The 21218-nt window shown below is 49.1% G+C and overlaps 1 protein-coding gene across 1 annotated transcript; it reads left to right on the top strand.

Annotated features, from left to right (window-relative positions):
• The first annotated feature begins 2984 nt into the window (after positions 1-2984).
• Positions 2985-20278, top strand: SUN5 (Sad1 and UNC84 domain containing 5). Its single transcript, XM_032419237.1, has 13 exons — positions 2985-3049; positions 4345-4403; positions 4616-4687; positions 5726-5792; positions 6697-6758; positions 10637-10686; positions 11999-12033; positions 12634-12742; positions 16813-16891; positions 17736-17851; positions 18315-18482; positions 18980-19066; positions 20096-20278. The coding sequence occupies exons 1-13, from the start codon at positions 2985-2987 to the stop codon at positions 20219-20221; spliced, it is 1095 nt and encodes a 364-aa protein (XP_032275128.1). The 3' UTR covers positions 20222-20278.
• The last annotated feature ends 940 nt before the right edge of the window (positions 20279-21218 follow it).

Raw genomic sequence — 21218 nt, 5'->3', positions numbered from 1 at the left:
CCCACTTCTACCTCAGGTGGTTTCCGGGGACAGGTGGATTCTCAGCCCCAGCCAAGGTCTCCTGAGCCCCTTGCAGGTGCGGAAGCTGCTTTATGAGGCTCCCGGTGGGTGCAGGGCCGGCTGTGAAGGGACCCAGGGAAGGGCAGGTTTGCTTGTGGTTGCGAGTGTTTTCCCTGCAAACATGGCCTTTGCCAAAATGTTTCATCCTATGTGTGTGGTGGGGCTGCCACGTAACCAGGCTGCTGCCAACGGCTACAAGGCCCTGGGGATGGGCCGCTCCGGGGCCTCCTAGGCCAGGAGATCTCGGGAAAGAGGACTGCTCTGAGGGGGACCCCCTTATCACCCCAGCCAGGCCTGGCCAGGCCCAGGAGGACGTGGATGCCCCAAGTCGGGGGCTGACTCGCTAACCTCTGGGGCCTGGCACCTCTCAGCTCTCTCAGAAACATGACCCCTTTTAGGAGGAGCAGGAGGTTACCTGAGCCCTAGCCCCAGTCACTGACTGAGCCCTGCTCCTGATCACACACTGAACCCTGACTCAAAGGGCAACAGACGAGAGGGCGTGTGGATGACCCCGCCCTGCTACTTCATACCGCAGGCTCCCTCCAAATGCCTATTTCACTCACAGTGGATGCAGCCCATCGTCTCTTTCTGCATTACCAACTGCAGCCTCCGCCTTAGCTCTCTGCGCCCGAGGAGCTGCGTGTGCACAAGAAGCAGCTTGTATATGTGTGTGGAGGGGGGGTGTGTGTTTCTCTGTATGTGATTGCATGTGTACAGTCATCACACACATGTGCATTAGCTACTAATGACTAGGATCAGAGGAAAATATGTGTGCGTGAGTGTGTACGTGAAGCGGGCATGTTGGCATCTCGGTTTATGTTACCTGCCCGTGTACATGAACCTACATGAGTGCAGGCAGGGGAGTTTTGTGTACAGTATGCATATGTGGGCTTGGTACACGGAGCGTGTCTGTGGGGGTGTGGTTTAGGTGCGTGTGTGGACGCTATGGGTGAATAGCTGACTGTTTCTTGGCATGAGTGGGGGCGGAATTTATATGTGTTTGGGCATTTACTGTCTGCTCCTCTGCATGGCTCAGCTGGAGTATAGGCACAAAGGGACTTGGAGCCTTTCCCCACTCCAGAGCCCTTCATGGCTCCCACCAACTCCACACCAGCCCCAATACCAGGCCCAGAGCCCAAGCCCACCCTGTATTGGATCCCCACTAGGGCCCACAGCATTGCCCGGGACCACAGACCCCAGCAAGCCCTCCCCTGAAAGCACAGAGCCCCCCTGCCCCGTTCATATGCCAGGTACTCCCTCACATCCTACTCCTGGCCCCCTGGCCCTCACTGTTACCAGGGCAAACAGCAGACTCGGTGGAAAGGGGCACAAATATTGACCAAAGCCACTCTCAGTGTTTGCTCTTGGCATGAACACTTCCTCTTCCTCGACATACCCAGCGCAGGCCATATTGACTGACAGCCAGTGGACACACGGGAGGGAGATCCTCACCAGCCCCTCCTCCCTACAGCAGCAGCCAGCATGGTTGGGTGAGCACCTGCTACGGGCAAGGCGCTCCCCCAGCCACTCTGCCCTCCTCTCCCGGGACAGGAGCTGGTTCCGTTCACCTCTGGAGCTGGTGCCTGGAACATACCAGGGGCTCAGTAAATATCCGTTGAATGAATGAATGAACAACTGAAAGACCCTTGTACCAATCCTAGTGGCAGCATTTCAGGGCTTTCCCTTCACCGAATATTCTCAGGGGTACTGTATGAGTTTCCTCTTGCTACTATAACAGATTGCTACAAACATAATGACTTAAAACACAAACTTATTCTATTTCTGGAAGTCAGCCTACGGCCATACCACCCTGAACGCGCCCGATCTCATCTGATCTTGGAAGCTATTTCTGGAAGTCAGAAGTCCAACATGGATGTTGCTTGGCTGAAATCAAGGTATCAGCAGGACTTTGTTCCTTTCTAGAAACTCTAGGGGAGGATTTGTTTCCCTGCCTTTTCCAGCTTCCAGAGGCTGCTTTCACTGCCTGCCTTAAGGCCTCGTCCCCTTCAAACCAGCATGTTGGGCTGAGGGTTCCTCATGCTGCCTCCCTCTTCCATTTACCAGACCCTTATGACACCGGGCCCGCCTGGATAAGCTAGGATATTCTTCTACCTCAAGGTCAGCTGGTTAGTGAGCTTAATCCCATCTGCAAGCTCCAAATCACCTTTGTTCTGTAACCTAACACAGCCCCACGTTCAGGTGTTAGTATGCAGGCCTTCCCGAGGGGCGATTCTTCAGCTTACCACTGGAACTTAGCCTACAATTTGAGAAACTGCCACCCAGGGGCAAAAGGAGTTCCTTTTAGCTTCATAATCTGAATAAACTCTCCATCGGCAGGGCTGACAGGAAAAAAACGTAGCCAGACATTTCCACTCTGTTATGCTTTTATTTGTCTCCAGCAAATGTAGAACTTTATTAAAACAACAGCATATACATCATTTTGTGTTATGCGAGCCGTCCACCAGTGAGCAGACCCACATATAAGATGCCTTCACGTACAGCCGAAGCAGGTGCTGAGGCAGGTGGCAAGTCTGGGAACCTTGGAGCAGGGACGGAGCTGGGGGCACGAAAAAGCCTGGCCTGGACCTTGGAGCCTCTGCTCTGGCTGCCGCACAGCCCCTGAGATCCTGGCATGGCCCTTCCTGTCCTGGGGCCTCAATTTCCTCCTCTTGAAAGTGGAAAGTGGGTCACAATGGGTCCGTCCAAGGGGGAGTTCCAGGGCCGAGCTGGAGACTGGGCGGAGACCCCGCCCCCTGCTCTATGAGGTCACAGTGCCCACAGCTCTGCTTGACCCGGCGAGATCCCGCGTGGCACCTTCCAGGGAACGCTAGGAAGTGGCAGCGGCGGCAGCCGCTTCCCCCTCGCTGACTCCCAGAGAGCCCCCGCACCACCGCCCCCCGCAGATTTCCTAGAGAAGAAAATCGATGCCACGGTCCTCAAGGAGCCCCGGGAACCCGTGTGACCCGCCCGAGGATGTCAGGCCCAGGAGGTGAGGATGGCAGCCCTTCCCTCTGCCGGTTCTTTGCAGTTTACAAAACGCTGGCCCTCTGCCCTCTCCCCCAGAGGTGAGCGGGCATGACCCACGGCCTTCATGGAGGCAGCAGCTGAGGTCGGGGAGGTCTGACGGTGGATTTCCTAAAATCTCCCCGCCAAGGGGGTGGAGGGGCAGTCATCCCCAACACGTGCTTATTGAGCACCTAGTGTGTGCGGGCACTGGGCAGGGTGCTGGGGACTCAAGCTGCACCCAGCGGGTGTGCTCCCTGCCCCCATGGAGGTCCCAGGCTAGCGAGGGAGACGGCGGTAAGTGGGGAAACGCGCACCTCTGCCATCTACCTGCCTACCGCTGGGCCCCCAAAACGGGGTGTATATCCCAAGAGGGTATCCAAAACAATCCCCTGGGGTGAAGGGGAGAACTTATTAGAACTCCAGTGTATATATTTTTAGCTCACCCTCTTTTAATTTCTATTACTCAAGAATGTATAAATAAATTTGCACGTTTGAAAGAGTAAATAATATATATGTGGTGTTATATATAGAATTTCTTAAGGAATAAACATAAATACATTGGGGGAGGGTATAATAATAAATGTTTGGAGACCATTGTCTTAAGAAATAAATAAAAATTTGTTATCTCACGCACCAAGAGGTCCCAAGAGGTGGATGGCTCCAGAGCACGTCAATGCTGCGTGTCTGCAATGTCCCCTGAGACCCAGGTCCCCGCCATCTTTTTGCTCTTCCTGTTGGCCTCCCCGCTGTCAGAGCTGGCTACCACAGTTCCAGGGGCCCGGAGAAGCTTGGCTGTCTAGGTGCAAGGAGAGTGGGCCTTGTTTCCCGTGGGTCTCATTTTAGCGACGAGAAAGGCTTTTCCGCAAGTGCCAGACCCCAATACCCAGCCCACCCCCACCCCTCACCCCTGCGGACCTGCCCCCACCGAGCCAACCACAGCAAAGGCACTGAGAGTCCTAGAGCGGGCTTGGAGCAATCAGGATTATCCAAAAGCACACGGGCGGGGTAGGAGGGGACAAGGGACCAAAACCAGTCTCCTGCCAGCGAGGGGAGGGACTGGCTTTTGGCGGATAACCACCGGTGACTACCAGAGCAGACGGAGTCCTTTCCTCGAAAGAGACTTGGCTTTGGGGTCAGTCAGCCCTGGGTGTGTCCCTGATTCACAGGCTGGCGGTCTCGGGCAAACTTCTCTGCACCTCAGTCTCTCAATCTGCAACACGGGGACAACCGCGTTTCTTGAAAATTCTAAAATGCGATTCTGAGTCTTGTTATCCCCAGGCCTGCCGCAAGAAGCCGGAACACCTGCAGGATAACAGAGGACACTTTGTCAAATGCGAGTGAGCAGGGCAGGGAGGGGGAGCCCCGGGGTCTTCGTGAACAGTAAGGGGCCGAGCTCAGAGATGCCCAGATGGGCACCCCGGGGTCACCCAGCGGGGGGTGGGGTGGGAAGCAGGGATGGCCATCCCCAGCTCAGGGTGCTCCCCTGGGGTCTGCAAGGCACCATGTCCCCGAGGCTGGCACTGACACGACAGCCCCACGCTCTCTGCAGGTGACGCCTTCGTGCTGCCTGTCCGCATCAGCGCCCCAGCCGGCCTGACCCAGTGCCTGCTGGCGTGTGTGTGTACGTATGTACTGAAGAACCGCCCTGGCTGTCGGCGTGGGCCTGGGAAGAGGGCCCAGCCACAGGCCAGGCTGACCTGGGGGGGTAAGGCCTCTGCCAGGCTGCAGGGGAGGGAGGGAACTCTGGGGGTGTCAGGGGTGTCATTCCAGCCAGGATCTCTTCGGTGGCTGGAGAGAGGGAGTAGGAGGGAGACACGCTGTTTGGAGGAGGAGCTAACTGTCGGGCCCTCCCCTACTCGACCCCCAGCCCGGCCCCTGGGCCAGGAGGCCGCTGGTGAAGTCCCGGGAACGGTCTGATGCCATGCGCCCTCACTTCGGGAACGTGGTCTGACCACGCTCTAAAGATCCGTCTTCTACTTCTCTGTTCATCCACCTGCCCCTCCACTTACTCATCACTCAGTCATTTCTCGGATCATCTGTCTGCATAGCCATCTGTTGTCATATCCGTGGGCCCCGTTATTTCAGCCAGCCAGTCAACCATTCACCGAGTCAACCATCAGGTCCCCCGTTCCTTTATCTGCTAATATTCACACCCACCCAGTCATCCACCCGTCCATCCTTCTAGCTAGCCTTCCATCTGCCCATCCTCTCATCTGTCTTCCTATTTAGCCACCTTCCAAGCTGTGGTCTCATCATTCTTCTGTCCATTCATGTATCCTCCCACCTACTTATCTATTCCTGAATCCCAACTTTTTATCCAGCTCCCTGCTGGGCAACACCAGGCCGCCAGGGATAAACCAGACAAGGACCCTGCCCTTGAGAAACTCCCAGTGTCTGGGAATGGGCAGAGGCACATCCCAGACTTTTTGTGCTCCCGAGTCACTGTTAGGTAGCTATTAACTGCCGGTCGCAAGCCATGCTCACCTCTAGGACCCGTCCTCCCTCTGAGCTGGCGCTCACCCGTAAGCAGAGCAGGGTTACCCTGGGCTCGATTAGAAAATTGAGAGGGTCTCCCAGCAAGAGGGCCTCGCCCCCTGCAAGGCTTTGTAGGGTAAGAACAAGGGTGCAGCTGCTCACCGCCCTCCTGCTTCCCCTGCAGCCTGGATCACCTGCCTGGCCTGCTTCCTGAGGACTCAGGTTCACCAGATTCTGTTCAGTACCTGCAGGTGAGCAGGGGCAGGCGAGGGGAGGCCGATGGGGGCAGGGAACATGCAGCTGGTTACCACGGCAGCCCCCTCACGGGTTTGAACCTCCTCGTGATCACCAGACCAAAGAAGCCATCCCAAACCTGGCTTTTATCATATCTCTCGCCTCAGAACCCACTGTGGCTTCCTCCTTCACCTGCAGCCTTCTGGAATCCTGTCCCATGCTTCCTTTCTGAGCTGCCTCATTATGCGTCCTGCTGTGGGTCCATCGGGCCGGCAAGGCTAGGGTTCTCACCCCCTGGGCCTGCTATTCCTATTTCTGCCTCTGTACCTTGGCACATGCTGTTTTTCCTGCCTGGAATGCCTGTCCCATCCTTTCCCTTCACCCTTCTGGTCCATGCAAACTCCGAATTCCTGCAGAGCTTTCCACCTCATTCATTCACTTAGAGTTTGCATTCTAAACATCTCAATGCCTACTCTGGGCCCAGCCTTGACCCTCACCACTCCTGAGCTCCCAGTCAGGGGAAGGCAGGCAGACACCAAAACCAGTGGTAAGGGGAGGAGGCCGGTTTTGACTCTGGAGGTCGTAGGAGGAGGGGACGTTCGTCTGTGTTGAACTCTGAAGGATGTGCTCACCAGGACAGAAGTGAGGGAACAGACAGTTTATAGATGGAGAAAGGGTGTGAAGAGGATGTGGGTGACCACTGTGAGTGGATCTCTGACGGCCCCAGATACGGGAGTAAGAGCTTTCTTCCCCCTGTGATGCTGTGCAGCCCCAGGACTCAGTCAGCATCTTGGAGGGGGTGTCTCACTGCCCAGGGTGGGTCCTGACCTTCCTGGTGGGAAAAGGGCAAGGGCCAGGCCAGGATTTGCTAGCCTGTGCAAAGCCTTTCTTCACCTTGACTGCTGCTTCCTTCTCTTCCAGATGCAAGCTGTTCTTCCAGAAGCTCATGGAAAAGACAGGTGTTCTGGTCCTCTGTGCTTTTGGTACGTCTCCGGGGCCCTGCCCCAGGTAGAGGTATCCCTGAGCTCTCGCCCCACCTGGGGAGGGAAAGAGTGAAGGCTCTGACACTGACTATGTGACCCTGGGCAAGACAGTGACCTTCTAGGAGGCTCAGTTTCCCCATCTGTCTAATGAGTGTTGCTGTGAGGAGTAAATTAACTGATGACCAAGGAAATTTTTTGAAAGCTAAGAAAATCCTTGAAAACTGTAAAGTTCTCCCCCAACCACGGTATGATCATTATTACTCATTTCTTAGTTTTCTACGGCTTCCTTCCAACCATTGCTACCCACCTCCCACATCACAGCTTTACTTTCCCAGGCAAAGGGATCTCCTCCCTCCACTCAAGCATACTGGCCCAGAGAAGTGGGGTTGGGCGGGGTGTGTGTGTGGAGAATTTCCTAGGAAATTAGAAATTCCTAGGAAACTTAACCCAACAAATAAGATTTTTTAAAATAATGGCTTTATTGAAATATAATTCGCATACCATAAAGATCACCATTTTCACATGTATAATTCAGTGGTTTTTAGTATGTTCACAAAGTCATGCACCCATCACCACTATCAAATTCCAGTATTTTCACTACCCCCACAAAGAAATTCCCCAGTCCCTATCACGGTTTCCTGTTCCCCCTCACCCCAGACCTAGGTGACCAACTACTAATCCATTTTCTGTCTCTATGGATTTGCCTATTCTGGACATTTCATATAAATAGAACCATATAATAATATGGGGTCTTGATGGTTTCTTTCACTCATCATTGTGTTCTCAAAGTTCACCCATGGTGTAGCATAGAACATTTGACCCTTTTTTATGGCTGAAAATATTCCATTGTATGGATATGCCATATTTTGTTTGTCCATTTATTGTTTGATGGATATTACAGTTGTTTCTGCTTTTTGACCACCATTAATAATGTTCCGGGGAATCTTCCTGTAAAATACTTGCGTGGACATGTGTTTTAAATTCTCTTGGGTAGAGGCACCTGGGTGGCTCAGTCAGTTGAGCGTCCGCCTTTGGCTCATGTCATGATCCCAGGGTGCTGGGATTGAGTGCCCCATTGGGCTCCCTGCTCAGCGGGAGAGTCTGCTTCTCCCTCTCCCTCTTCCTGCCACTTCCCCTGCTTGGCTGTCTCTCTCTCAAATAAATACATAAAATCTTTAAATAAAGAAAGAAATTCTCTTGGGTTTATATTTAGAAGCGTAATTGCTGAGTCATGAGGCAACTCTATACTTAACTATCTGAGAAATTGCCAAACTTTTTTCCCAAAGTAGCTGCACCATTTTACGTTCCCACCAGCATGTATGAAGATCCAATTTCTCCACATCCTCACCAACACTGGTTATTATCTTTTATTTTAGCCATTTGGGGAGGGGGTGAAATGGTATCTCACTGTGGTTTTTATTTCATTTTGCTAATGATTAATGATGTTGAGCATCTTTTCATGTGCTTATTGGTCATTTGTAGATCTTCTTTGGAGAAATGTCTATTCAGATCTTGGCCCATTTTTAAATTGGTTTGTCTTTTTATTATTGAGTTGTAAGGGTTTCTTATATAGTCTGGATACAAGTCCCTTATCAGATATACAATTTTCAAGTATTTTCTCCCATTCTGTGGGTTGTCTTTTCACTTTCTTGATGGTTTCCTTTGTGACACAAATTTTTAAATTTTTTTAAAAAGATTTTATTTATTTGAGAGAGAGAATGAGAGAGAGAGAGAGAAAGAAAGAGCACACAAGCTGAGGAAGAGGAGAGGAAGAGGAAGAAGCAGACTCCCCCCTGGAGAGCCCAATAGGGGACTCAATCCCAGCACCCTAGCATCATGACCTGAGCCCGAAGGCAGACACTTAACTGACTGAGCCACCCAGGTGTCCCAAATTTTTTAAATTTTGATGAAGTCCAATTTATCTATATTTTCTTTTGTCATATATGTGCTTTAATGTCAGATGCAAGAAACTATTGCCTAACCTAAAGCCATAAAGATTTACTCCCACTTTTTCTTCCAAGATTTGTATAGTTTTAGCCCTTACATTTAGGTTTATGATCCATTTTTTAGTTAATTTTTGCATATGGTGTGAGGCAAGGGTCTAACTCCATTCTTTTGAATGTAGATATCCAGTTGTTCCATTTATTGAAAAGACTATTTTTTCCCTTATTGAATTGTCTGGCATCTTTATTGAAAATCAATTGATCATAAATGTGAGGGTTTATTTCTGGACTGTTAATTTTATTCCCTCAATCTATCTGTCTAGCTATTTGCCAGTACTACCCTGGATTGATTGCTATAACTTTGTAGTAAGTTTTGAAATCCAGAAGTTTGAGTTCTCCAACTTTGTTCTTTTTAAATTATTTTGGCAGTTATAGTCCTTTACATTTCCAAATGAATTTTAGGATCAATTTTTCCATTTCTTAAAAAAAGGCTACTAGGATTTTGAGAGAGATTGCATTGATTCATAGATGAATTTGGGGAGTAGTGTCACCTTAACAATATTAAGTTTTCCAATCCATGAACGTGGGTTGTCTTTCCATTATTGACATATATCCCTATGTCTTCTTTAATTTCCTCCAATGATGTTTTGGTTTTTTCAGAGTGCAAGGTTTGGACTTCTGTTAAATTTATTCCAAGTATTTTATTTTTTGAGATGCTATTGTAAATGGAATTGTTTTCTTAATTTCATTTTCAGGTTGTTTATTGCTTGTGTTTAGAAATATAATTGATCTTCATATACTGATCTTGTATCCTGCAACCTTGCTAAATTCATTTATCACTTCTGACACTGGGCAAGACACCCAGTCTTAGATACTTTAGGATTCTGTGTGCAAGGTTATGTCATCTGCCTTTTATTTCTTTTTCTTGACTAATGGACCTGGCTAAAACCTTCAGGACAATGTTAAATAGAAATAGCAAGAGTAAGGGCGCCTCGGTGGCTCAGTTGGTTAGGCACCTGCCTTCAGCTCAGGTCATGATCCCAGGGTCCTGGGATTGAGCCCCACATTGGGCTCCCTCCCCAAGCAGGGAGCCTGCTTCTCCCTTTCCCCCGCTTGTGCTCTCTCTCACTCTCTCTCAAATAAATAAATAAAATCTTAAAAAAAAAAAAGAGGGGCACCTGGGTGGCTCAGTCGTTAAGCGTCTGCCTTCGGCTCAGGTCATGATCCCAGGGTCCTGGGATCGAGCCCCGCATCGGGCTCCCTGCTCCGCGGGAAGCCTGCTTCTCCCTCTCCCACTCCCCCTGCTTGTATTCCCTCTCTCGCTGTGTCTCTCTCTGTCAAATAAATAAATAAAATCTTTAAAAAAAAAAAGAAAAAAAAAAAGAAATAGCGAGAGTAGACATACTTGTCTTGTTCCTTATCTTAGGAAGAAAGCATCCAATCTTTTATCATTAAGTATGTTATTGGCTGTGGGTTTTTCATAAATGGGCTTTATCAGATTGAGGGAGTTCCATTCTATTCCTAGTTGTTGATTGTTTTATCATGAACGTTGAATAGGTTTTAAAGACTTTTAATAAGGGCTTGAATGGTAGGGTTTCAGGGAGCACAGAGATCATAATATGCAGGGAAGACCATCTCATTTTCTTCTCTTCATCAATTCTCCCCAGTGGAATGAGGAGGGAGACGGGACATGGATTATTTGGTTTATGTGAGACACTTTGCATATATGATATCGTTTGATCATGAAGTGGATATTACTGTTATTCCCATTTTACAGAGGAGGAAATTTAGGTATAGAGAGATTAAATAAGCTCTTCCAAAGTTGCACAATGTTAGTGCCAAAGCTGGGATTTGAATCCAGATACCTTAATGCCAGAGCTTAAACTTTTAACCTTTCATCTTACATGGCTTATTCTCATTCTCCTGGCCCCACAGGATTCTGGATGTTTTCTATGCACTTACCATCCAAAATGGAAGTCTGGCAGGTGAGTGTGTGCGCTCTTCAGGCCCCACCACTGACTAACCTCACCCCAACTAGGCAATGTTGCCTCCATCAGCTTCTCTCACTCTCACCACATCTGGACCCTGATCAGTTCCTGACTCATCCCAGCCCCAAATCTCTGCCTCTGCCATGCCACCCACCTGGAACCCATCTCTCCCACCAAAATGTGACTTTAAAAGACCAGATGCAATCGTCCTTCTTCTTACAGAAGGACTCTCCTGTCACTCACTCCCAGAGGTTACCTATCTTTCCTTTGCCAAATCTTCCTCCTAAAGTGGGAGAGTGAGGATGGAACACAATTTTCTCTCTACGCAAGGCAATTTGTTCTGCACAAATGAAATGAGACCATTTGCTTTGTGGTTCCTGGGGAGAAAGGAGGAGGAAATCAGTGGCCAGAGATCCCTATCAGAGGACAGCAAAGAGTCTCAGAAGGGCTAAAGAGAAAGGGAATCTGAGGAGCTTGTCCCTCCCTCTCCTCTTCTCTCCTTTTAGACTCCTTCATAACTTCAAGATCCAGCTAAAATGTCACTTCCCTCAGAAATTACAGGTGGAGGTGATGACATTCCCCTTTCCTCCCACAATTTTCTGTAATCATGAATGCAATCTTCTGTAATCATGACTATTTTCCCAACTGTACTGGGAGCTCTTGAAGACAGAGCCAGGTCTGATTCACTCCAGCGATGTCCACCTCAGGGCTGGGCACAGGGTTGTCACTATCAGTGTTGGTTGACTGGATGATCAGAAGGAAATGTGGAATGGAGGGAGAGTAGATGGGGCAATGGAAGTGATGGTTGCAGGGATGTAGGGAAATGGCTGGGGGGATAGATGGACAGATGAATGGAAGATTGGATGGATGAGAAAATGGACAGATGAGAGGGCAGATGGGATATACGGGTGGGTAAATGGATGGATGGATGGATGGATGGTTGATGAGAGGTTGGATAGATGGGAAAGTGAAAGGATTGGTGAAAGGGTCAATATATAAGGTAAGTTAGATGGATAGGAGGGTGGATGGATAAAGAAGGTTGGATAAATGGAAGAGTAGATGAGTGGTCAAGGGGTTAGATGGGATGGTGGAGGGGTGGAAGGGTGGATGGATGTGGATGAATGGATTTAAAATGGAAGGTATATTGGATTTTGGATAGATGGTAGGTGGGTGAATGGATGGAAGAGTAAATGGGAAGGTGGATGAATGGATGGATTTATGATTGTGGGAGAATGGATGGATAAAGTTCTATTGGACCCAGATTAGGGCATCTGAAAAAGATTCCTTGCTTTCCTCAATACCCTACCAGGATGACAGCATAAATAGTCCACTGCAGAGCTTGAGGTAAGAAGAATCTGCTAAATAGTCTTATTATCACCTAAAAACCAGAATTATATCTAGGTCCTGTGATGTATTGGCTAAGAATGTGGGTTCTGCTGTCAGACCAACCTAGGTTTAAATCCCAGCTCCCATACTTCCTACATGGTTAAACTTTTGCAAGTTACTTCACCTCTCTGGGCCTTTGACTTCTCATTTATGAGACGAGGCATAACACCCACCTTGCTCTGGGTAATTATCAATATTAAAGAAGACGTAAACTGTCCTGAATAATTCCTGGCCTAAGTTTAGCACTCAGCAAATGGTAGCTGAGTAGAAATTTTAACCAACAAGATACCACCTGGTGGCAGCATCCTTAATTTCAAACAAAATACTCAGGAATATTTGGAAGAAGTAAGTTGAATTTAAAAATATTCCAAGTAAGAGGAAGAGCATGAGTAATATTTTAGAGATAAGAACCTGCTAGATAGGGCCAGAGATGGGCCCAGGAGAGTGAGAAAATCTGAGGCTAATTCTTTGTGGGCTGACTGACAAAAGTAGAAGCTGAGGGTGACAATAGCAGCATCACAAATCAGTTGGTCCATGTTTTAACTCCTTCCTTGTAAGAATGTACCAGGAGAAGGTGCGGCTTCACACTGGGGAAATCCAGGACCTCCGAGGTAACATGACCCAGCTCATTGCCAAGCTCCAGCTGATGGAAGCCATGTCAGACGAGGTGAGATCCTGGCCATTCTGCTCCCAAACATCTGACTTCTCTCTTTGTTTAATGCCTTTTTTCCTATTTCTCAAGTTTTATTAGAGCACATCCCCCAACAACTTCCTGGAAGAGAGTGAAATAAGAGACTTATTAATTTGCTTAGAACTTGCACATTTGAAAATATCTTTATTTTACCCTTGCATTTGATTGATAGTTGGGCTGGGTATAGAATTCTAGATAGGAAAGTTTCCCCTAAAAATTTCGAAAGAATTCCACTATTGTGTTCTAGTTATACTGTTGCTGTTGAGAAGTATAATAGTGTTATTATTGGTCCTTTGAGTATGATCTGTTTTTGGTTTTTTTTTTCCTATCTCTGGGAGTTTGTAGAATGTTCTTTTTATTTCTGATGTTCTATATTAAACTTGTTTGGGGTGGGGTTGCTGAGGTTATTGGATCTATGGGTTGATTTTTTCAATAGTTTTTTAAATTCCTTAGCTATTATTTCTTAAAATATTGTTTCCTTCCCATTATCTATCTCCTCTCCTGGGACTCCAATTACATCTATGCTAGAATTTTAGAGTGTGTTCCACATAATTCCTATGCTATTACCTGGTATGTTTGATTTTCATTCTTTTTCTCTATGTGCTTAAGTTTTTGATGTTTTCTATTCACATTTCTTCAGGTTCACTAATGATTTTGTTTGTTTAGTTCTATAATATACATTTGATTCTTTTTCATAAATTTTAATTCTGTAGTGAAATTCTCCAACATCTCATCTATGTTGTCCATTTTTTCTTTTATTTAACATTTTGTCATAGTTATTTTTAAATCCTTGTCTGCTAAATCCAATATTTGGATCATCTATGGTCTTTTTCTATTATCTGGTTTTCTTTGGAGTATCAATCATATGGTCTTGTCTCTTCCTGTCCAGAAATTTTTTAGTGTTTTTCTGGACATTGTATACGAAAGAACTGCATGCTCCAGATAATTATAACTTCAACTAGAGAGAGTTCTCCCTTTTCTTTGTAAGGAAGATGAATACACTGATCACTTCTATGTAGATCTTCATTGAGCTGGCTCAGACCTGGATTGCAATTTGTATAAGATTTAGTCAGAGGTTTCAGCTTAACCCTTCAATGTCCTGCCCATGCAGCTTCAAACTTTTGGTAGATGTCTTCATGGGAAAGACTGACCATATGTCTGAGGCTTCTCAAGTCTCCAATTTTGTCTTCCAGCCCTGCATCAATGCAAAATCTCTGACCCCAGGGGTAACCTTCTCTGCCAGGGGCAAGCTTGGATTCTCAGCCTCTAATTGTGCCCATAATTGGTTTAGTGCCCTCAGGTGCAGCTAAAGCTTCTGAGTATTGATTCACCACTCCTCCTAGGGCAGTGGTTTTCAGAGTGTGGCCCCCATATCAGCAGCATCAGCATTACCTGGGAAAATATTAGAAATTCAAATCAATGGGCCCTCCTCAGACCTACTGAAGATGGAAGCCAACCATCTGTGTTTCAACAAGCCCTCCAAATGATTCTGTTATATACTAAGAAGATTTTTGTAGGGCTTTATCTCTTGCTTATTTTGTTTTGAGGTCCCCTCACTGAAAGGGACTTGGTTTCCCAAGCGTTGTGAGACTGGGAAGTTTTACTCTGTCTTTCAGAAGTTTTCAAGGTAGCTCTTTAGCCCCTTCCATAGTTCTGGGTTTCAGTTAACATCTTATGGGGAAAACTGTTCAGGTTTGAGGCTCATCAAGTCTCCAATTTTATCTTTTTAGTCCTGTGTGACTATTAAAATCTTTGTTGCTTTCTCTTTCACCAGTAGCAGCCCTTGTTCAGCCTAAACCCACGTCTTCAGCTCATGCCCAGAATTATCAAATGCCCCCAGGGATTAAAATATTGTTAGCGTATTTCAGAATGGTTCTCTCCTCTCTATAATTTTAATCCCTCTGGTCCTCATTTCTCCCATAGCTTAGTGGTGGCTTTAAAATATGATTTAGTAAACTATATGGCCTTTCCTAGTTGTTTTTAGTCAGAGCATTGATCCTCTGTAACTTACTACATCTTACCTGGAAGCCCTACATCTCACCTTACATCTTAAATGTCATAATAATTTGCCTATGGGCTGGCTACCATTGGGGCCATTACAATCTGGAAACTCATGTCCTTTAGTCCTAAAAAGTGTTCTTTACTCATGTGATTAAATGGGTGTTTTCCCCCCAGCCATATTTGTTTTATTCTCATTTTTGAAGCTCCTTTTATTTGGATGTTAAATTCCTGAACTCCTTCTCTGTTTTCTTCCATCTCTCCCTGTTTTCTTCTCTTTGTTTGTTCTGAAATTGAGAACATAATCTCAGCTTTATCTACCAAAATTTCTACTGGGTTTTTCATTTTTGTTAATATATTCTGAATTCCTAAGAATTTTCTTTTTTTCTCTCTGGGTGTTCCTTTTCATAGATTTCTATTCTTGTTTTATGGATGCAATATCTTTTCTTACCTTTTGGAGCTTAGGCAGGTCACCAAACTTTCTGAGTTTCCACATCAACAAAACAAATCATAATCACTGCCCTGTAACCCTGTGGCTAGTCTAGTTACTACTGCCACACAGCAAACTGCTCCAAAACTTGGTGGTGCTAAACAATCATTTTATTATGCTCAGAGATTCTGTGGGTCAGGGATTCAAATAGGATGCAGTGGGGATGGTTTGTCACTGCTCCACAATACCTGAGGCCTCACCTGGGAAGACTTGAAGGCTGGGGTGACTTGGCAACTGTATCTGGACCCATCTGGAAGCATCTTCACTCACATGTCTAGAAGTTGATATTGGTTATCAGCTGGGAACTCAGGGCTGTTGACTAAAGCACTCATACATGTGTTCTCAGTGTTGTGTGGGCTTCCTCACAGCATGGTAGCTGGCTTCCAAGAGTGAGCATCCCCAGAGAACCAAGTAGAGCTGTACCCCCTTTTAGGCTTAGCCCAGGAGTCACACGACATCACCTCTGCCAGAGCCACAGGCCCACCCAGACTGATGGGAGGGAACTTTAGTCCCACCTCTCAACAGAGTATCAAAGTCATATTGAAAGAAAAGTGTGTTACAGGAGACTTTGTTATGGCCATTTTGGGGAAATACAATCTGCCACAGTTTTGAAGAGTCTAATAAAAATAATAGCCAGCATTTACTGAGTACCAACTGTGCTAAGTGCTTTGCAGTCTTTATCTGGCAGGAGAGTGTAATAGCTAAGAGCCCAAACACTGGAACCAAACTGCCTGGCTCTGCCTCTTACCAGCTGTGTGACCTTGCACACGTTACCTTTTGTGCCTTAATATTCTTATCTTTAAAATGGGGGTGATCATAGCACATGCCTCCTAGGGTTGATGTGAGGGGAAAAGAGTGAACATACGTAACACTGAGGACGGTCCTGGCACACAGTAGTCTTACAAGTCCTGGCTCTAATCCGCACAGCAGCCAGAGGGGGACATGATTATCGTCCCCATGGTACAGACAAGAAGGCCAAGAATCAGAGGCGCCCGGGTGGCTCAGTCATTGAGCATCTGCCTTCGGCTCGGGTCATGATCCCAGGGTCCTGGGATCGAGCCCTGCTTCGGGCTCCCTGCTCGGTGGGAAGCCTGCTTCTCCCTCTCCCACTCCCCCTGCTTGTGTTCCCTCTCTCGCTGTCTGTCTCTGTCAAATAAATAAATAAAATCTTCAAAAAAAAAAAAAGAAGGCCAAGATTCAGAGGGGCGGTAACTAGCCCAAAGCCCCACAGCAGTAAAAGTTTGTCTGACTCCAGACCCCCTGCCTCTTCACTTCACTAAGAGTCCTGTTCCAAGTGGGACACCCTGTCACGGTGCACGTGGAAGCACTGAGGAAACCCAGTGGGGAGGGGGGTAGGTATGGCTCTGTGTCACCTGGGCCTCCTCACCGTGGGGTGACTGGGTGGTCTTGCGCCAGGACCAGCCACGGTCTCCACAGGCAGGGGTAAACAGTTAAGGACAAGAGAGTTGCTGCAGTCACCTGTCACTTGGTGTGAACACACGTGTGGACGTGACCTGTCAGAACACATCAGCACGCAGCCTGTTTTCTGCCTCCTCAGGAAAAAATTGCCCAGAAAATAATGAAGATGATACAAGGAGATTTTATTGAAAAGCCAGACTTTGCCCTAAAATCTATAGGTAAGTGACTCCCCCTCACCCCCCGCCCCCCACACCGCAACAATCTGCCCACATCAAGTTTCCCCAGAAACTCTTCAGAGGATGGATTTCAGTTCTGGTCTGGTGCACTCTCTGCCGCCGGGAAGTTCATGGTCAGAGCTAACCTCTGCCCCCCCAGATGGTTCTCTTGCTACAATTTTCTGTTGTCTCAAAAGGGGGGCTGAGGCAGGGAGAGAAGGCCCCCCATGACCCCTCTACCCACTCACCAACCTCCAGACCCAGAGGCCAGCTGAGCCGCACCTGCCCCACGTCAGGGAGAACAATTGCAGGTGGGAATCAGTGCTGTGGAAAACCAGAGCAGGTGGCTGGGAGAGAGGGGACCCAGGCAGAGGGGGGTGCGGGAGGACGTTTGAGTTGAGACCTGGCCAGGAGGGAAAAGTATTCCCGACCCAGGGGAGCCCCAGTGAAGGTACCCCTGTGGGGACGCAGCAGGAGCACGCGGGGTGGGGGGGCAGGCGGAAGGAGGCGAGGCAGGGCGGGCAGGGTGGACGGGCCCGGGCCCAAGGGCATGTGGGGTCAGAGGGCATTGGCTTAAGCTCTCAGGGCAGGAGTGCCCTCCTCTGTGCAATAGGCCTAACAATAGCCATCGGAATAATGGGGAGGCTGTCATCAATGAGGCTCTGAGGGAAGGACTCCTTTGCTCCTCACAGCAACCCCAGGAGGTGAATGTTAGCATTCCTATTGTTGCTGCTCTTCTTAGTCCCATTTCCCAGAGAACACCGGAGTCCAGAGAGGGCCAGTGACTCACCCAAAGCGCTCACGGGGCGCACAGTCAGCCCCCACCCAGACCCTCCCTCCCGTACAGGGGCCTCCATCGACTTTGAGCAAACGTCAGCCACGTACAACCACGACAAGGCACGCTCCTACTGGAACTGGATCCGGCTGTGGAACTATGCGCAGCCCCCGGACGTGATCCTCGAGGCAGGGGTGCTGGGGGGACGAGGAGAGGGGGGCAGGGGTGTGGTCAGGGTTCTGGGAGCAGGACCTGGAAGTGGACACTGACGGTGTGTGCAAAGGGGGTGGGTCCCTGGGGTGGGGGGAGAGGTAGGAACACGAGACAGAGACGGGCAGGGGCAGGGAAGGGACAGCCTGCTTCGGCACTGGAAGGGGCCCGCCACCCATGCCTCAAGACCTGAGGGTCAAGGAACCCTCACGGCCCCAAGCAGGCTCCTGTCCTCCCTGTGCCGGGCTGAGCAGAAGGCTCATTCTTGCTGCCGGCAGTCAGGGGAGCTTCCTGGAGTTGGTGGTGCTTGACCTAAGCTTTGTAGATGGAAGGATCTGGCTCATCCAGGAGGCAAAGAGAGCTAGGTGAGCCAGGGTGGGACGAGGAATTCACCTTCACCCACCCACCCAGCATGGTCCCCATTGCACCTGCCCCTTCCAGCCCAACATGACACCTGGCAACTGCTGGGCCTTCTCCGGGGACCGAGGTCAGGTGACCATCCGACTGGCCCAGAAGGTCTACCTGTCCAACCTGACACTGCAGCACATCCCCAAGACCATCTCACTGTCGGGCAGCCTGGACACTGCTCCCAAGGACTTCGTCATTTACGTGAGCATGCCCCAGCAGGGAGCAAGGCTTGGCTAAGGGGACAGCCTCATATGGTGGGACTCTGGGCACTCCGTCTGCACAAGCCACCAGGCTAGAGGGGTTGGCTGAGGCTTTGTGAAGGCTGAGGGTGACCAGGTTCGGAGCTGATCACAGCCGTTGAGGATGGGAGATAAGCAGCTTCTTTATTTCAAGCCAAGCTTTTCAGAGCCCAGTTTGGTCTTCAGAGACCATTGACAAGGAAACTGCGGTCCAGAAAAGGGTCAGGGTAACACCCAAATCCTACAAGTCAGTGACAGAGTTAGAAGAGGACCCTCAGGCTTTTGATTCCCAGTCGAGTGCTCTTTCCTATCCATTATTCTGTGCTGCAGTGGAATGATGCCCAAAGAGGTAGGAAGTTCCCCATGCCAGGAGGTATGCAAGTCTCAGCTGGAGAGGGGCAGCAGCCTCTGAAGGCCCTACCCATACCTGATACTTTCTCCTTGGTTCTGATTCTACAGGGCATGGAAGGCTCTCCCAGGGAGGAGGTGTTCCTGGGGGCGTTTCAGTTTCAGCCGGAAAACATCATTCAGATGTTCCAGCTCCAGGTACCGGAGAAAAGCTGCCCATGTCGAGCACATATTGAATGTACAGCATGGGCAGGGCTTTCCCCAGGGAACCCCATTTCGTCCCCCCAGTAGCCTCGGGTGTGTAAAACTGTCACTAGCCCACTCGACAAGTGAGGAAACTGAGGCTCAGAGCATGAAGCCACTGCCCAGGGCAAAAAGTGGGACCCCGAGGAGATGCATCCAGCTTCTAGCAATACCTTGTTCCCCTGACCTGCCCCGGAGTCCACCTGCTGCAGGGACAGCAGATGTGACAGGAGGGGCCTGCTGGGCCGCGGTTGCTGGCTTCCAACTTAGCGTCTCCATCCTGGGAGACCCCGTTATCAGCTCCTGACCCAGTGGAGACCTGAAGGGGCAGAAGTTGGGAACAGAAGCGGGACACAAGGGGTAGCTAGTAGAATGGCCTTGAGACTCAGGCTGACACTGACCCAAACCCCGACCCCACAAATCTGCGTGATCTTGGGCCATTCCCTTCCTCTCTAGGCCTCAGGTTCCCCTTTGTAATTCCCTGGGAGGTTCAAAGCATCCAGTGAGATCTCAAAGGCCAAGGCCCCAGCTTTTGCACTGGGCTCCATCCCCTCTCGGGGGGCAAAAAGGGGAGGAGGCAGCACTCACTGAACGTCTACCAGGTGGCAGGCCAGCTAGCTCCAGGATCTTGTTTCATGCCCACAGCAAACCTGGGAAGCAGATATTAACCCTCCCATCTTACAGAGGGGGGAAACTGAGGCCCCAAAGGGGGGCAGTGATTTGCCCTGGGGTCCCACAGCCATATGTACCAGGGCCCCAAGGCTGGGACACTTTCTCAATCACAGTATATCCGTCCTTCTGGCCTCAGCACCTTCCATCCCAGCCCCTGAGTATCAATTTCTTGTGTGGCTTCAGGACAGTCCATTCTCCTATCTGAGCCTCAGTTTTCCCACCTGTGAAATGGGAGGCTTCCTTTCCACGCCCAAACACCCCTCTGGAAAGGCAGAGTGGAAGCCAATGGCTCCATGTCTGAGTCTCTTGCAGAACCAGCCTGTCCGAGCTTTTGGGGCTGTCAAGGTGAAGATATCGAGCAACTGGGGGAACCCCCGCTTCACTTGCCTGTACCGAGTGCGTGTGCACGGCTCTGTGACCCCACCTAGAATGCCCTAGAGAACAGTCGAACTAGAGCCCCTACCCCAAGAGAGATTAAAGTTTATTCTTCACAGCTCAGCCCAAGTCTGAGTGTCTTTTGGCTCCAAAGAGTGAGGGTGGGCTAACATGTGATGTCTGAGGCCACGGTTAGCAATTCTCCACCATGTCCCGAGTGTCCAGGCCCCCTCACAATAGCCCCACGACGCCCCATGTCACAGATGGGGACAGTGAAGTCTCCGAGCGAAAACTCGCCAGAGGTCACAGCTCACAAATGCTGCACCAGGAGTTAAAGCTAGGCAGTCTCACGCCTGTACGTAAGCCATCGCCCTGGCTGCTGGTCACACTCCGCCCTGACCCAGCTGTGACCGTGAGCAAGACCCAGCCCGCCCAGGGCCTCAGTGTCCCCCTCTGTACAACGGAACAAGATTGTGGCTCTTGTATCAGATGAGGTGGGGGATGAGAAGTCCCACCTTGTCCACCACAGTGTTTCATCACACAGACCACCGACTGTGTGGCATTAGACAGGACACACACCCTCTCTGGACCTCACTTTTTCCAGGTATCACACATCTATTCCATGTTGTGCCTCCAAAAATGATAAGTAAACAAAGTAAAAAGGCAACCCACAGAATGGGAGAAAATATTTGCAAATTATATATCTGATAAAGGATTCATACCAGAATATATAAAGACTCCTAAAACTCAACCCCCACCACCACAACAAAAACAATTCAAAAATGGGCAAAAGACTTGAATAGACATTTCTCTTAAGAAATATACAAATGGGGGCACCTGGGTCACTCAGTCCATTAAGCGTCTGCTTTCGGCTCAGGTCGTGATCCCAGCGTCCTGGGATTGAGCCCCACGTCAGGCTCCCTGCTCAGTGGAGAGCCTGCTTCTCCCTCTCCCTCTGCCCCTCTCTCATGCCCTCTCTCTCTATTTCAAATAAATAGAATCTTTTAAAACAAACTGTGGTTGCCAAATACATTTAAGAAAAAGAAATATACAAATGGCC

The sequence above is a fragment of the Phoca vitulina genome, unplaced genomic scaffold, assembly GCF_004348235.1.
Source record: "Phoca vitulina isolate PV1807 unplaced genomic scaffold, GSC_HSeal_1.0 scaffold22, whole genome shotgun sequence".
Taxonomy (NCBI): Eukaryota; Metazoa; Chordata; class Mammalia; order Carnivora; family Phocidae; genus Phoca; species Phoca vitulina.
This window is presented reverse-complemented; position numbering and strand designations above follow the sequence as displayed.